Genomic DNA, 15,115 nt, shown 5'->3' with positions numbered 1-15,115 from the left:
TCAAGCGTCATCAAACTAAGAAGGAACTGGTAGCTAGGCCTTTCTCCTAGATCTTAATGTGCCCGTAAGTTTTTCACATTTACCACTGGCATAAACCACGGTATCTACTACAAAGATACCTTTGTTAATCCGTGCTGATTTGAGTCAAAGTGAAATAATTTAAGGTCTTGGGAAGCTCTCATTGTGGTGTCTATACTTGCATTTCTCCCTCCCCTCCTTCCTTCTTTTCCCCCTTCCACTTTTTTCCTTTTCTGTTTCCCACTCCTTTTTTCCTTGACATTTTTTTTTTTTGAGACAGTGCTCCATGCTATAGCCCAGGCTGGTCTTGAACTCATGATCCACTTGTCTTAGCCTCCCCAAGTGCTAAGATTAAAGCTATGGGTCACGGCACCTGGCTGATTACAACTTTTCAGTACCCACTCACCTTCAACACACACACATCCGTGGAAGGACTGGAGAAAGGTATGTTTTAAACCACGGCATTTGCCCAATAATTGTTCTTGTCTATGAACACAAGACATCTTCCTTACAGTCGAATGGCTTGGAGCTAAAACACCAAGACTTTTTATTTTCTTTTGTTTTTGTTGGGGATGGGACCCAGGATGTCCTGCGTGCTACCAAAACCACAACCACGCTGTCCCAGGTCTGTAGTCTCTTTCCTTTTTGGAAGCTTCCCTCTAGAGGTTAGGGTTGGAACCTTGGGACCTGGCATTTAGCCTCTCTGTTTTGAAGCTTTCCAGTGCTCAGAGAAGTAAAGGAGAGAGGTGAGCAGTATTTACCGGCGGTTCGAAGCAGCGGAGGGGAGCCCCACGGTCTGTATGAGGTCTGTGCTTTAAAGGCTGCACCTATGGTTGATTTACTGCGACAATGGTTTAAACTTTCCCATTACTCGCAGAGACGCGGTCTAACTGAGTCTGAAAGTATTTCTCATGCCTTGTTTCTGAAACGGTAACCCTCAGGGTTCACCAGGAGATGTTAATAACCAAATAAGCGTAAATTTGAAATTAATACATTTTCTGTGACTCAAAATTAACTGAAAAATGAATATGAGCTGATTCTAGTAAGTTAAGCAATGTAGTGACATCTCTACAGAATATTTTTAAATGGGGAGTTAAGAGAACCAGGAAATGAGAAAATCTGGAAAGAAACGGTGGAAAATAAGACTATCCAAAGCTAAAGCTGAGGACATCAGCACAAGGCGGTCTTTTCTTAGGACAACAACAAGCACTCAGTACGGCCACCTGGAGCAAGTTTCCCAGGCTTGGCTGACCCCTGAAAGCGAGTGCCAGCTGAAGCAAACTTCCAGGACCTCATTATCCCTCATTTAGAACGAGTAAATGGCTCCTCTGTTTGCCTTCGTGCTCACCTGTGAGATGGGCAGTGTGTCCCCCCCAACCCCCCCAGCTTTCTGCTCTGGATCACCGTTCTGCGTGAGATAGGAGTTAAGCTTATGCCAGCAGTGAGTTTGGCCGACGATGTGCCTTTGCTGTGTGCTTGTGACTCTGTGATTTCTGCTTGTGTTCTTACATTGGATGTTGTCACGTTAGGTTGCCGCCTTTGTCGCCTTGAGCTACTATATTCTGGATGTCTTGTACCCCTTGGAGAGCAAGAGGCATGGTTCTTGTTTCCCTTCCGTTCCCATTGGCTCAGCTCCTATGTGTGGCGTAACATGGAAACTCAGCAACTAACAGTGACTGGGGGAAGTGACGCTCTGCAAGGTCAATAAAAGGCACCAAATATCTCATCTTAGGAAACAAAATGACGTTTATTGAAATGCATGTAGATAAATTATCGCCAGCATAAACGGCTAGTGGAGTTTTCAACATGGATTCCGTTAACTCTTAAAATGAAGTGAGCCTTTGCAGGTCCATTGTCTCATAAGAAAAATATTATATTTCTTTGCTCGGATAAAGTCTTTAAAAAAGCAAATCAGCTTTGAAAGGTTCTTTAAACGTCTCCAGCCTATGAATATATAATAAAACAAAAATATATTAAAAAATATAACTGTTTTGTTTAAAAAAGAAGAACTAAATATGAATTATGTAGAGGTAAGATATATGGGAAAATTATACATGTGAAATTCTAAAATTTTCTTTTATTTTATTAGTATACACTAAAGTACTTAAGAAACAATAAAAACAACAACAGAAATAATAAACTACAGCTGATCATAAAATAAAGCAGTAGTTTTACTTTTAATACTTAGGGCAAGGTCAAACAAAATAAACAATTTTTAATAAATCTGATTCCAGTCAGTTAGAAATATGGTCCAAAGTGGATTTTCATTTTCATTTAGGACTAAGTGTCATTTTAAGAACTAAATTTCAAATTTTAATTTTAAAATTAATAAATAGAGTAAGAATATGGGAATCACTGGCGCATCGTACAGGCCAGCGGACGTTAATAGTAAGCTCTCTATGTGTCTTTCGGAACTTGTAGGCAGGTGACTTATGGGTACTCAATGTCAACTTCATGCTCCACGCTGACCTGTTTGGATGCCCCCAGGTGCTGCTGCTGCCCATCTCCAATGGTGAGTCTGTTGAAGGGGATTATCTTCATGGTGGTTTCCTTCATGGAGTACCAGCGGGTTTTCCACGTGGCCCAAATGATGCCATTGTCATAGCCGTTCGGAGTCGAGGCCTTTGAGTACGTGCCCCCTGCAATGAGTTGGAGGGACATGGGTCTTTTTCCTTGCAATTCCTCACCTCGGGGTCCCTACGATCATCTTCACCTTTATAGCCTTTCCTCCTGACTGAAAACCAACAAGCCATTTCCGTGGTCACACACATACTTGAAGGATATGCATTATTTCCAAACCTGGAATACCTCTGCCTGTCTCTCTCTATCTCTCTTGGTCTCTCTGTCTGTCTGTCTATCTGCCTCTCTCTATCTCTCTTGGTCTCTCTGTCTGTCTGTCCCCATCTGTCTTTGTCTCCATCTCTGTCTTTCTCTCTCTCAGCTACTGGAAGCAAGCCATCTGCATTCAGGTTACTATGGTAAACCCATAAATTCCTGATCAGGTGGTCTGACACAGTATAAGAGCATAATCTTGGTAATAAAAGATTCTATGAAGGTCTCTAGAAAGCTGTCTTACATCACTGTGCAGTTTCTTGTCAGTAGACAGGGCTGTCCTCTAATTTCTTGAAAGAGCCTTTAGAATCCCTGGGGTCTCTCCGTTCAGAACTGCTAGGTGGTTGGTGAAATCGGGGTTCTAAGCCCTTGCAGCCTTACAGAAACCTTCGCCTTTCCCATCACTGAAGCTTTTGTGAGCCTTTGCTCTCACGAGCACTTTGCCTCTTATTCCATTTCTCCCGACATCTGTTCTCTGGCCACTGTTTTTATCTGACACATGGTTCACAGGCGGCTGAGCCAGGGTAACGTGTCCATGAGCACGGACATGGCTATGCTGGTCCATCTACATCATACATACATGGTAGGTCCAAAGGAGACACCGCTGCCCCAAATCAAAACCCAGACAACGAGAGTTCCAGCACAATAAGCCAACACTGTGTTTTAGGAGGAGGAGGGACTATAGAGGTGGCCGCTGTAGGCAGAAGCTTAATATTATTAAGATAACGCCAATGGATAGTTAGTGTTATTCTATTCTGATTTCAAGTAAAGAGCTATAAAGTAAAAAAACCATATTGTGCTTACTGTAATTCTTCATCTCTCTGCTTCTCTTTATCACCCGGCCATTAAGTATCCATTACCCATTACTCATACCTAAAGAAAAACATTACCTTGGTAATAAATTCCATTGAGGTGACCAGCATGACATTTGTTCATCCACCAACCGGACCCATCCTGCTCTGCACAGTTGCCTTCGAACTTATCATTGTCATTGTCCCAGGTGCTGAACTGCATGCCGTTGTGGGACGTGAAGAACTTATCGCTGGGGTCATCACCGAAATCGTAGCCGTCAAAGGCGTCTCCGGCGTCTCCCCCGATGAAGTAGGCGTAGGTCAGGCGGTATTTGTCAGATTCAGGACCCACCTTGAACATGGCGTAGTCTGCAGTGCTGTGAGGATGGAATGGAGGATGGCATATCTTCAGTCACAAGGCCAGAGCAGACGAATGGAGTGAGGGTTTCTGCAAATCTAGGCAATGCCTGTGTGCACAGTCCCGAGCTCATCCCACCAGCCAGAATGGATCTAAAAGCCTTCAGGGAATCCCAGAAAAGCTAAAAAGCCACACGCTTGGGTTTTAGTCACAGGATCGTAATATCAGATGAAAACACTTGGGGAAGTCTAGTTATTTCTTCTTTCTTTTGTTACCTCTGTGTACACATTATCATAGGTCCGACAGTCTACAGCGAGAGGACCCATGCCCCAGAGAGGGAGGAGGCAGGTGCCATTGTCCACCAGTACCATTTGAAGGCTTGCCTGGCACAAAGACTCTCTAGAACATCCCAGAAGCCCTGGACCCTGTGTGATGCACGGAATGAGAGCCACAAGAGCCACAGAGATGTCCTCGGGAAAACTTGTGAAGGAAGCTATAGTTTCTGCAGAGCAGAGAGAATCACCGCCCTTTGGGAATAAATAGAGATTTCCAGAAAATATCTAAGTTCTTCCCTAATACTTTGCACTTGGGAAATGGAGGATATTCACATAGGAAAAGGCTGACCAAGAAGCAAACGTCCTCCTGCAAAGAACCTGGATACAGTTTTTGCATCTTCAGACTGTTCTGTGGTTGGCCACTGCCCATTTGCAGCAAAAACATTACAAGAGAAAGTGAAAGTCCCTTCCACACCCTACCTGGTCCTGCCGTTCCAGTCTTTGAGCTGGATCCTCAGTGCGTAGGGGATGGTCGATTGCATGCTTATCAGATGAATCTTCTCATTGCCCAGCCAGAACTCCGTGGTGCCGGTGGGAGACAGGTGTCCAAACCCTTCCTTGTACTGAATCCAGTTCTTCTTGAAATCCACACTGCCATCAAGCCTCTAGTTGCAGCAGTGTGGACAAGAGGAGAGGGCAGGCGATTTGTGCGTGTAAAGAAACAACATTCAAAACGTGGAGGTTATGATTCTGCCCACGGCCAGCTAACCCACCCCGTGCAAGATGCTTCCATTTCATCGCCTACCAGATAGGACAAAGATGCTCTGAGGACTGTAAATATCACACACCTGCACACACAGACTGAAAACCAACAAGCCATTTCCGTGGTCACACACATACTTGAAGGATATGCATTATTTCCAAACCTGGAATACCTCTGCCTGTCTCTCTCTATCTCTCTTGGTCTCTCTGTCTGTCTGTCTATCTGCCTCTCTCTATCTCTCTTGGTCTCTCTGTCTGTCTGTCCCCATCTGTCTTTGTCTCCATCTCTGTCTTTCTCTCTAGGGCGGTGTGCATGTGCTGTGGTGTGTGTGTGTGCTCTGATGCTGGTCTTCACCTCCCACATTATTTGAAACAGGGTTCTATATTCCATGTTGGCTGGCCCCTGAGTGTCCTGAGCTGCACCTCTGCCTCTCCACAGCCCTGATTCCAGGTTTGCACCACAATCTGGGTTCATGTCGGCTTCTAGAGATACAGACAGCCAGTGCTTTACCCACTGAACCAACAGCTACATCATTCTTTGATGTGGGATGTCCTTCTGTATATGTGTTGCTTTTATTGGATAATGAATAAAGCTATTTTGGCCAATGGCTTAGCAGAATAAAGCCAGGCAGGAAATCCAAAGATATAGAGAGTGTAGGCAGAGTCAGGGAGACACCATGCAGCCACCCAAGAAACAAGAGGTAACAAACCATAAGCCTCGTGGTAAAATAAAAAAATAACAGAAATGGGTTTATTTAAGGTGTAAGAGCTAGCTAGGAATATGCATAAGCTATGGTCCAAACAGTGTTGCGTAATTAACGTAGTTTCTGTGTGATTATCTGGAACTGGGTGGCCAGGTACGGACACACAGCCTCCACTTACAACTCTTCTCAAGCGTCATCAAACTAAGAAGGAACTGGTAGCTAGGCCTTTCTCCTAGATCATAATGTGCCCGTAAGCTTTTCACATTTACCACTGGCATAAACCACGGTATCTACTACAAAGATACCTTTGTTAATCCGTGCTGATTTGAGTCAAAGTGAAATAATTTAAGGTCTTGGGAAGCTCTCATTGTGGTGTCTATACTTGCATTTCTCCCTCCCCTCCTTCCTTCTTTTTCCCCCTTCCACTTTTTTCCTTTTCTGTTTCCCACTCCTTTTTTCCTTGACATTTTTTTTTTTGAGACAGTGCTCCATGCTATAGCCCAGGCTGGTCTTGAACTCATGATCCACTTGTCTTAGCCTCCCCAAGTGCTAAGATTAAAGCTATGGGTCACGGCACCTGGCTGATTACAACTTTTCAGTACCCACTCACCTTCAACACACACACATCCGTGGAAGGACTGGAGAAAGGTATGTTTTAAACCACGGCATTTGCCCAATAATTGTTCTTGTCTATGAACACAAGACATCTTCCTTACAGTCGAATGGCTTGGAGCTAAAACACCAAGACTTTTTATTTTCTTTTGTTTTTGTTGGGGATGGGACCCAGGATGTCCTGCGTGCTACCAAAACCACAACCACGCTGTCCCAGGTCTGTAGTCTCTTTCCTTTTTGGAAGCTTCCCTCTAGAGGTTAGGGTTGGAACCTTGGGACCTGGCATTTAGCCTCTCTGTTTTGAAGCTTTCCAGTGCTCAGAGAAGTAAAGGAGAGAGGTGAGCAGTATTTACCGGCGGTTCGAAGCAGCGGAGGGGAGCCCCACGGTCTGTATGAGGTCTGTGCTTTAAAGGCTGCACCTATGGTTGATTTACTGCGACAATGGTTTAAACTTTCCCATTACTCGCAGAGACGCGGTCTAACTGAGTCTGAAAGTATTTCTCATGCCTTGTTTCTGAAACGGTAACCCTCAGGGTTCACCAGGAGATGTTAATAACCAAATAAGCGTAAATTTGAAATTAATACATTTTCTGTGACTCAAAATTAACTGAAAAATGAATATGAGCTGATTCTAGTAAGTTAAGCAATGTAGTGACATCTCTACAGAATATTTTTAAATGGGGAGTTAAGAGAACCAGGAAATGAGAAAATCTGGAAAGAAACGGTGGAAAATAAGACTATCCAAAGCTAAAGCTGAGGACATCAGCACAAGGCGGTCTTTTCTTAGGACAACAACAAGCACTCAGTACGGCCACCTGGAGCAAGTTTCCCAGGCTTGGCTGACCCCTGAAAGCGAGTGCCAGCTGAAGCAAACTTCCAGGACCTCATTATCCCTCATTTAGAACGAGTAAATGGCTCCTCTGTTTGCCTTCGTGCTCACCTGTGAGATGGGCAGTGTGTCCCCCCCAACCCCCCCAGCTTTCTGCTCTGGATCACCGTTCTGCGTGAGATAGGAGTTAAGCTTATGCCAGCAGTGAGTTTGGCCGACGATGTGCCTTTGCTGTGTGCTTGTGACTCTGTGATTTCTGCTTGTGTTCTTACATTGGATGTTGTCACGTTAGGTTGCCGCCTTTGTCGCCTTGAGCTACTATATTCTGGATGTCTTGTACCCCTTGGAGAGCAAGAGGCATGGTTCTTGTTTCCCTTCCGTTCCCATTGGCTCAGCTCCTATGTGTGGCGTAACATGGAAACTCAGCAACTAACAGTGACTGGGGGAAGTGACGCTCTGCAAGGTCAATAAAAGGCACCAAATATCTCATCTTAGGAAACAAAATGACGTTTATTGAAATGCATGTAGATAAATTATCGCCAGCATAAACGGCTAGTGGAGTTTTCAACATGGATTCCGTTAACTCTTAAAATGAAGTGAGCCTTTGCAGGTCCATTGTCTCATAAGAAAAATATTATATTTCTTTGCTCGGATAAAGTCTTTAAAAAAGCAAATCAGCTTTGAAAGGTTCTTTAAACGTCTCCAGCCTATGAATATATAATAAAACAAAAATATATTAAAAAATATAACTGTTTTGTTTAAAAAAGAAGAACTAAATATGAATTATGTAGAGGTAAGATATATGGGAAAATTATACATGTGAAATTCTAAAATTTTCTTTTATTTTATTAGTATACACTAAAGTACTTAAGAAACAATAAAAACAACAACAGAAATAATAAACTACAGCTGATCATAAAATAAAGCAGTAGTTTTACTTTTAATACTTAGGGCAAGGTCAAACAAAATAAACAATTTTTAATAAATCTGATTCCAGTCAGTTAGAAATATGGTCCAAAGTGGATTTTCATTTTCATTTAGGACTAAGTGTCATTTTAAGAACTAAATTTCAAATTTTAATTTTAAAATTAATAAATAGAGTAAGAATATGGGAATCACTGGCGCATCGTACAGGCCAGCGGACGTTAATAGTAAGCTCTCTATGTGTCTTTCGGAACTTGTAGGCAGGTGACTTATGGGTACTCAATGTCAACTTCATGCTCCACGCTGACCTGTTTGGATGCCCCCAGGTGCTGCTGCTGCCCATCTCCAATGGTGAGTCTGTTGAAGGGGATTATCTTCATGGTGGTTTCCTTCATGGAGTACCAGCGGGTTTTCCACGTGGCCCAAATGATGCCATTGTCATAGCCGTTCGGAGTCGAGGCCTTTGAGTACGTGCCCCCTGCAATGAGTTGGAGGGACATGGGTCTTTTTCCTTGCAATTCCTCACCTCGGGGTCCCTACGATCATCTTCACCTTTATAGCCTTTCCTCCTGACTGAAAACCAACAAGCCATTTCCGTGGTCACACACATACTTGAAGGATATGCATTATTTCCAAACCTGGAATACCTCTGCCTGTCTCTCTCTATCTCTCTTGGTCTCTCTGTCTGTCTGTCTATCTGCCTCTCTCTATCTCTCTTGGTCTCTCTGTCTGTCTGTCCCCATCTGTCTTTGTCTCCATCTCTGTCTTTCTCTCTCTCAGCTACTGGAAGCAAGCCATCTGCATTCAGGTTACTATGGTAAACCCATAAATTCCTGATCAGGTGGTCTGACACAGTATAAGAGCATAATCTTGGTAATAAAAGATTCTATGAAGGTCTCTAGAAAGCTGTCTTACATCACTGTGCAGTTTCTTGTCAGTAGACAGGGCTGTCCTCTAATTTCTTGAAAGAGCCTTTAGAATCCCTGGGGTCTCTCCGTTCAGAACTGCTAGGTGGTTGGTGAAATCGGGGTTCTAAGCCCTTGCAGCCTTACAGAAACCTTCGCCTTTCCCATCACTGAAGCTTTTGTGAGCCTTTGCTCTCACGAGCACTTTGCCTCTTATTCCATTTCTCCCGACATCTGTTCTCTGGCCACTGTTTTTATCTGACACATGGTTCACAGGCGGCTGAGCCAGGGTAACGTGTCCATGAGCACGGACATGGCTATGCTGGTCCATCTACATCATACATACATGGTAGGTCCAAAGGAGACACCGCTGCCCCAAATCAAAACCCAGACAACGAGAGTTCCAGCACAATAAGCCAACACTGATGTCTTAGGAGGAGGAGGGACTATAGAGGTGGCCGCTGTAGGCAGAAGCTTAATATTATTAAGATAACGCTAATGGATAGTTAGTGTTATTCTATTCTTATTTCAAGTAAAGAGCTATAAAGTAAAAAAACCATATTGTGCTTACTGTAATTCTTCATCTCTCTGCTTCTCTTTATCACCCGGCCATTAAGCATCCATTACCCATTACTCATACCTAAAGAAAAACATTACCTTGGTAATAAATTCCATTGAGGTGACCAGCATGGCATTTGTTCATCCACCAACCGGACCCATCCTGCTCTGCACAGTTGCCTTCGAACTTATCATTGTCATTGTCCCAGGTGCTGAACTGCATGCCGTTGTGGGACGTGAAGAACTTATCGCTGGGGTCATCACCGAAATCGTAGCCGTCAAAGGCGTCTCCGGCGTCTCCCCCGATGAAGTAGGCGTAGGTCAGGCGGTATTTGTCAGATTCAGGACCCACCTTGAACATGGCGTAGTCTGCAGTGCTGTGAGGATGGAATGGAGGATGGCATATCTTCAGTCACAAGGCCAGAGCAGACGAATGGAGTGAGGGTTTCTGCAAATCTAGGCAATGCCTGTGTGCACAGTCCCGAGCTCATCCCACCAGCCAGAATGGATCTAAAAGCCTTCAGGGAATCCCAGAAAAGCTAAAAAGCCACACGCTTGGGTTTTAGTCACAGGATCGTAATATCAGATGAAAACACTTGGGGAAGTCTAGTTATTTCTTCTTTCTTTTGTTACCTCTGTGTACACATTATCATAGGTCCGACAGTCTACAGCGAGAGGACCCATGCCCCAGAGAGGGAGGAGGCAGGTGCCATTGTCCACCAGTACCATTTGAAGGCTTGCCTGGCACAAAGACTCTCTAGAACATCCCAGAAGCCCTGGACCCTGTGTGATGCACGGAATGAGAGCCACAAGAGCCACAGAGATGTCCTCGGGAAAACTTGTGAAGGAAGCTATAGTTTCTGCAGAGCAGAGAGAATCACCGCCCTTTGGGAATAAATAGAGATTTCCAGAAAATATCTAAGTTCTTCCCTAATACTTTGCACTTGGGAAATGGAGGATATTCACATAGGAAAAGGCTGACCAAGAAGCAAACGTCCTCCTGCAAAGAACCTGGATACAGTTTTTGCATCTTCAGACTGTTCTGTGGTTGGCCACTGCCCATTTGCAGCAAAAACATTACAAGAGAAAGTGAAAGTCCCTTCCACACCCTACCTGGTCCTGCCGTTCCAGTCTTTGAGCTGGATCCTCAGTGCGTAGGGGATGGTCGATTGCATGCTTATCAGATGAATCTTCTCATTGCCCAGCCAGAACTCCGTGGTGCCGGTGGGAGACAGGTGTCCAAACCCTTCCTTGTACTGAATCCAGTTCTTCTTGAAATCCACACTGCCATCAAGCCTCTAGTTGCAGCAGTGTGGACAAGAGGAGAGGGCAGGCGATTTGTGCGTGTAAAGAAACAACATTCAAAACGTGGAGGTTATGATTCTGCCCACGGCCAGCTAACCCACCCCGTGCAAGATGCTTCCATTTCATCGCCTACCAGATAGGACAAAGATGCTCTGAGGACTGTAAATATCACACACCTGCACACACACACACACACACACACACACACACACACACACACACACCACAAGCACACACCCAAATACACACACAAACACACACACATCCACACACAAACACACATATACATATACGCACAGACAAACACACACATGCCTGCTGCATGTTTAATCCTACATTAAGGAGAGGGGTTTTTTTCTCGTTGTTTTTAGTTTTGGTTGTTGGTTTTCTGAAAGCCCACAGACATCCTCAGAATTCATACTTGGTAACACAGTGCACTGCTCAATCACACCCCAATAATCAGCCCTGCAGGGGATGCTGCATGACAGGAAGTATACAAGGTTAAAAAAAAAAAGACTAATTTTGCAGTGGCTACCAGGTAGGCAGACGCCTAAAATAAAATAAAAATGAAAAGGAGGAGAGGCTTTAGGTTACTCTTGATGGCCAGCCTTAGCTCTCGACCTGAGGAAACTGGCCTCTTCCACGCCTTCACTAAAGGACCTGGCATCCATGACCGTGTAACATGAGACAGCAGAATAATGTACTCATTACTTAGGTGGTCTCATGCCTCAGCGTCTCTTCTACAAGTTCAGGGGAGAACACGGCTCGCCTCAAAGAGGCTACAGTGAGGGTTATGTGGGCCAGTGTTCACAGGGTACTTAGAGAGGTGTCCAGAGCACCGTGGACATGATTTAATATAGATGCCACCAGAGACAGTTACCTTCTGCAACACTGTCCAGCCATTTCCAGATCCATCGATTTCACAGTACACTAAGAACTGCTGTTTCGACTTCAGAGGCCGGATGAAGTAAAGCCCGCTTTCTTTGGCACCCTTGTTGGCGATTTCCTGGCAATCTGATGAAGAAGAATCCAATATCAGTGCTGCAGCAGCTTGGGACCCAGGTAAGAGTCTTGGCTGCCTACCTAGGCTTTCCTATCTCCATTCCTTCCAAATTAGCGATTAGCGCCCAAGAAAACTCTGGGCAGTTGGATCCTGAGATTTAAGATTAAGGCCAGAAGCTTTCCAGACTTGCTGTGCCTTGCACAATGGCTTTTATCTTGGCTGCTTGCTTTGATGACCCTGATCCTGGGGTAGATTTCCTCCCTACCTTTCCCAGTTGTGTCATGGATCTGCACGGTGTCCTTGCAAGGTTCCTGGCACTGATCTTCAAGCTGGGCTACCTTCTGTTTCAGGTTCGTGATCTTCTGGTTATTTGAATTATACATTTCTTGTAAATACCTAGAAATAGAGCCATGTGGTAACAGGGTGAGCCCTTCCTTCAGAAGAACACACTTTTATTCTTTCCTGTCGGAAATGCTGTTTTATTTTCTCCAGCACCCCTCTGCGATAGTTTACTTCATTCTTGGGAAACTGCAAAATTTCGGATTGCCAAATTAAATTGAACCTTTTGGGAAAAGAAAAAAAAATCCTAATCCATTTCAGCAGGAGGGTCATTGGGACTTGGAGGGGGCAGGCAGTCTCAACCTTGAACACAAACACCAAAGTCCCTGTCAATAAACAAAGGTCGCTGTAGGAGGCTTTTCTGCCCTTTCCCTTTCCTATGAGGGGACTCGGGTGCTAACGTGTGGGTGGGAGGCCTGGCTAAGCAGTAGCTCACACAGGCCGTGTAGGGCTTTCCATCTGGTCCATAACTTAGGTGGGAAGGGCACCTGGGAAACTAACCACACAGCAGTAGCTACTTTCCCTTCCTATTTTCATATCTCTAGAAAACACCTGGGGGAAAGTGGGGAATTTTGTCTTGGTCATCCCTCACACGGTTGCTTATGAATATTCAGAAATGAGAGATCGCTATGAACAATGCATAAACGACCGTGTCTGTCTTTGAAGTAAGGCAGAGGGACAAATTATTGGGCCACTTTGCTCCTCTGTTCTGGAAAATTTTCTCACAATGGTTTCCTTATACTTTGATGAAGAACAAAAGCAGTGGAAATTGGAACAATAATTCAATTTACATAAACTATAGATTAATGGAATTTTTAATGACAGTTGTAGCAACAAGCAGTACTTTCTCATAGCAGAAAGGCGAGAGATATGTTTGAGGCCTCTTCTCCCCAGCTACCGTCTAGCTCTGTTTCCGATGGCACTGTGAGCTCAGCTTTGGGGACAACAGGGCAGGAGTTCAGACTGTACCCAAGGGCCCAGAGTTCCTGGGAAGTTAGGAGTGAGCACAGAGGGCAGCTGGCAGTTCCGGGGCCATGTGCTGTGGTACAAGATTTGCTAGAGGAGCCAAGTCCCTTCTCCTGTCTGCTTTCTGATTTCTTTTTTTATTGTTTTTATTGAGCTATCCATTCTTCTCCACTCCTCTCCCCCCTCCCTCCATACCCCCTGTCATGACCCCCACACTCCCAGTTTACTCAGGAGATCTTGTCTCTAGGCTCTTAGGGGCCTCTTTGTTGTGTAGGTTCTCTGGGGTTGTGGACAGAAGGTTAATGCTGCTTTGGTGACATATTTGTGAAGAGGATTGTATTTCCACACCCCAATTCCCACGCATTTGGTTTTGGCTTGTAAGGGGACGGGGGCCATCCAGGCAAGCAGGGCCAGGATGGCGTCTGAAGACAGCTACAATAGCCTTCCTCTGAGGTGGTTATTTATTAGTTTTTAATTACAAGCTGGTGCAACTTATTTTGTGCTAAAAGTTCCTAGATCCATGGGGTTCATGCCAATTTCATATTTTGAATCAAAGATACGCTCCCAGATCACTTTCTGTGAAACGTGCAATAATTAAGTAAAGTCTCAATCTGCCGTGGAGAGCAAGTTAAAACCCAGACACTCACCGAATACTTGTCTCGTGTGTCAGGATCAGCGCTTCGTATTTCATAATTTCTTCTGTCATCTTCTTCGACTTCTGAGTGGCACTCTCTACCATATCTGTGACATAGGGCCAGAGACAGAGGACCCACTTAAGCAAATAGCTCAGCTAAAGGCAGAGAAGGTAACCCCTCCGCGGGCTTTCTCACTTGGCTTTGGGGGTTGGTCGGGGTTGTAGTAAACTTGGATTGTCTTGATCAGTTCTTTGGCTTCCGCGGTTCTGTTTTCGGCACTGGTTAAGATTTCCTCCATATCCCGGAGGTCTTTGTCCACATCGTTTTGGTAAGAGGTCAGGAAGTCTGAGATGCCACAGGTGGTGGGGCAGTAACTACCCTGCAAGTCAATAAGGAGGGGACTGAATACCCCAACCAGAGGAGTCTCAAGTCCTACCCGGAAATGTTAAAGCTTAAGGCGTCAACTGGGATCTGGAAGAATGCCTTGTCTTCCCATCCTCCTCTAGTTCCAGGAAAGGGGGCGACGAAGAAACTACTTACGAATCTCTCATCTAAGATGCAGCAGTTTTCTCTGGTAGCGACGTACTGTGGGGGAAAAACACAAACATTTTGCTAGTAGCGCCGATCGTTTCTCATTTTTTGCGTTTAAAACAATATGGCCTTTGGAGGGTACTCACCGCCAGGCCCGTCGGAGAGAACAGTAAGAGCGTGCAGCAGAGAATGAAACCCCGGGGCAGCAAGAACCAATTCATGGCGTCCAGGTGTTCTGGCATTCCCAGCCCCTCACAGCCGGCACTGTGACTTCTTGGGCTCTCCTAGGTCTTTTATGGGAGTTGCCAGTCTGGGCGGGTCTAAGGGTGGCTGGAACTGGTCACGGGGCCTCTTTACCAGAAAGCGTGGGCTCTTTCAGCTCGTCCTGGTTTCCTCTGTGCTCTGCCTCATTTCCAGCTTTTGCGCACAGGTGTAAGCTCCTCCTTTTGGGCTCAGCCCAACCTGTATCCCCAGACCTGCAGGCATCTGCAGAAGCCAGCAGAGCATTGGTTGCTGCTCGGAGGAGGAGGGAGGCTGTGTGAGGCAACTGTTTCCAGTACACCACCACCAGGAGAACAAACACAGCCTTCTGACCCGCCCCGTACAAACCCGGCCTATTCTGAGGTCTGGCTTGCTGAAGCCACAGGCATTATCAAAAACCTATCTGAGTCCAGGGACAAGGTGACACTATCATTTGTAACCTGTGACTATCACAGGACGTGGCTTTTCCTTCCTCCATGCCTCACTACTGTATTCCTATGAGTGGAT

The 15,115-nt window shown here is 45.2% G+C and overlaps 2 protein-coding genes across 3 annotated transcripts; both read right to left on the bottom strand.

Moving 5' to 3' along the window:
• Positions 1-2,177: 2,177 nt before the first annotated feature.
• Positions 2,178-5,511, bottom strand: LOC101993281 (fibrinogen gamma chain-like). The gene is made up of 4 exons (XM_013348227.1): positions 5,392-5,511; positions 4,755-4,939; positions 3,741-4,018; positions 2,178-2,657 (listed from the first exon to the last, which is right to left on the bottom strand). The coding sequence occupies exons 1-4, from the start codon at positions 5,509-5,511 to the stop codon at positions 2,449-2,451; spliced, it is 792 nt and encodes a 263-aa protein (XP_013203681.1). The 3' UTR covers positions 2,178-2,448.
• Positions 5,512-7,667: 2,156 nt separating this feature from the next.
• Fgg (fibrinogen gamma chain) lies at positions 7,668-14,754 on the bottom strand. 2 transcript variants are annotated; one of them, XM_005344149.3, is made up of 10 exons: positions 14,494-14,753; positions 14,357-14,401; positions 14,012-14,195; positions 13,829-13,922; positions 12,142-12,272; positions 11,754-11,887; positions 10,682-10,866; positions 9,668-9,945; positions 8,414-8,583; positions 7,668-7,888 (listed from the first exon to the last, which is right to left on the bottom strand). In XM_005344149.3, the coding sequence occupies exons 1-10, from the start codon at positions 14,587-14,589 to the stop codon at positions 7,874-7,876; spliced, it is 1,332 nt and encodes a 443-aa protein (XP_005344206.1). In that variant the 5' UTR covers positions 14,590-14,753; the 3' UTR covers positions 7,668-7,873. The 2 variants fall into 2 exon arrangements, with proteins under 2 accessions (XP_005344206.1, XP_013204370.1); XM_013348916.2 differs by lacking the exon at positions 7,668-7,888 and having other exon boundaries at positions 8,104-8,583; positions 14,494-14,754.
• Positions 14,755-15,115: the final 361 nt, after the last annotated feature.

This window comes from Microtus ochrogaster, chromosome 1, assembly GCF_000317375.1.
Source record: "Microtus ochrogaster isolate Prairie Vole_2 chromosome 1, MicOch1.0, whole genome shotgun sequence".
Taxonomy (NCBI): Eukaryota; Metazoa; Chordata; class Mammalia; order Rodentia; family Cricetidae; genus Microtus; species Microtus ochrogaster.
Note: the sequence above shows the minus strand (reverse complement) of the source record. Positions and strands in the feature narration are given on the sequence as shown.

Coding starts and splice junctions, on each gene's coding strand:
- Fgg (XM_013348916.2), bottom strand. CDS start 14,589: ATGCCAGAACACCTGGACGCCATGAATTGGTTCTTGCTGCCCCGGGGT. Junction 14,196..14,356: donor GCATCTTAGATGAGAGATTC/GTAAGTAGTTTC, acceptor ATTGACTTGCAG/GGTAGTTACTGCCCCACCAC. Junction 11,888..12,141: donor CCATGACACAACTGGGAAAG/GTAGGGAGGAAA, acceptor CTTCTTCATCAG/ATTGCCAGGAAATCGCCAAC.
- LOC101993281 (XM_013348227.1), bottom strand. CDS start 5,511: ATGAACCCAGATTGTGGTGCAAACCTGGAATCAGGGCTGTGGAGAGGC. Junction 4,940..5,391: donor TGTTTCAAATAATGTGGGAG/GTGAAGACCAGC, acceptor TGCTGCAACTAG/AGGCTTGATGGCAGTGTGGA. Junction 2,658..3,740: donor CAATGGAATTTATTACCAAG/GTAATGTTTTTC, acceptor AACTCATTGCAG/GGGGCACGTACTCAAAGGCC.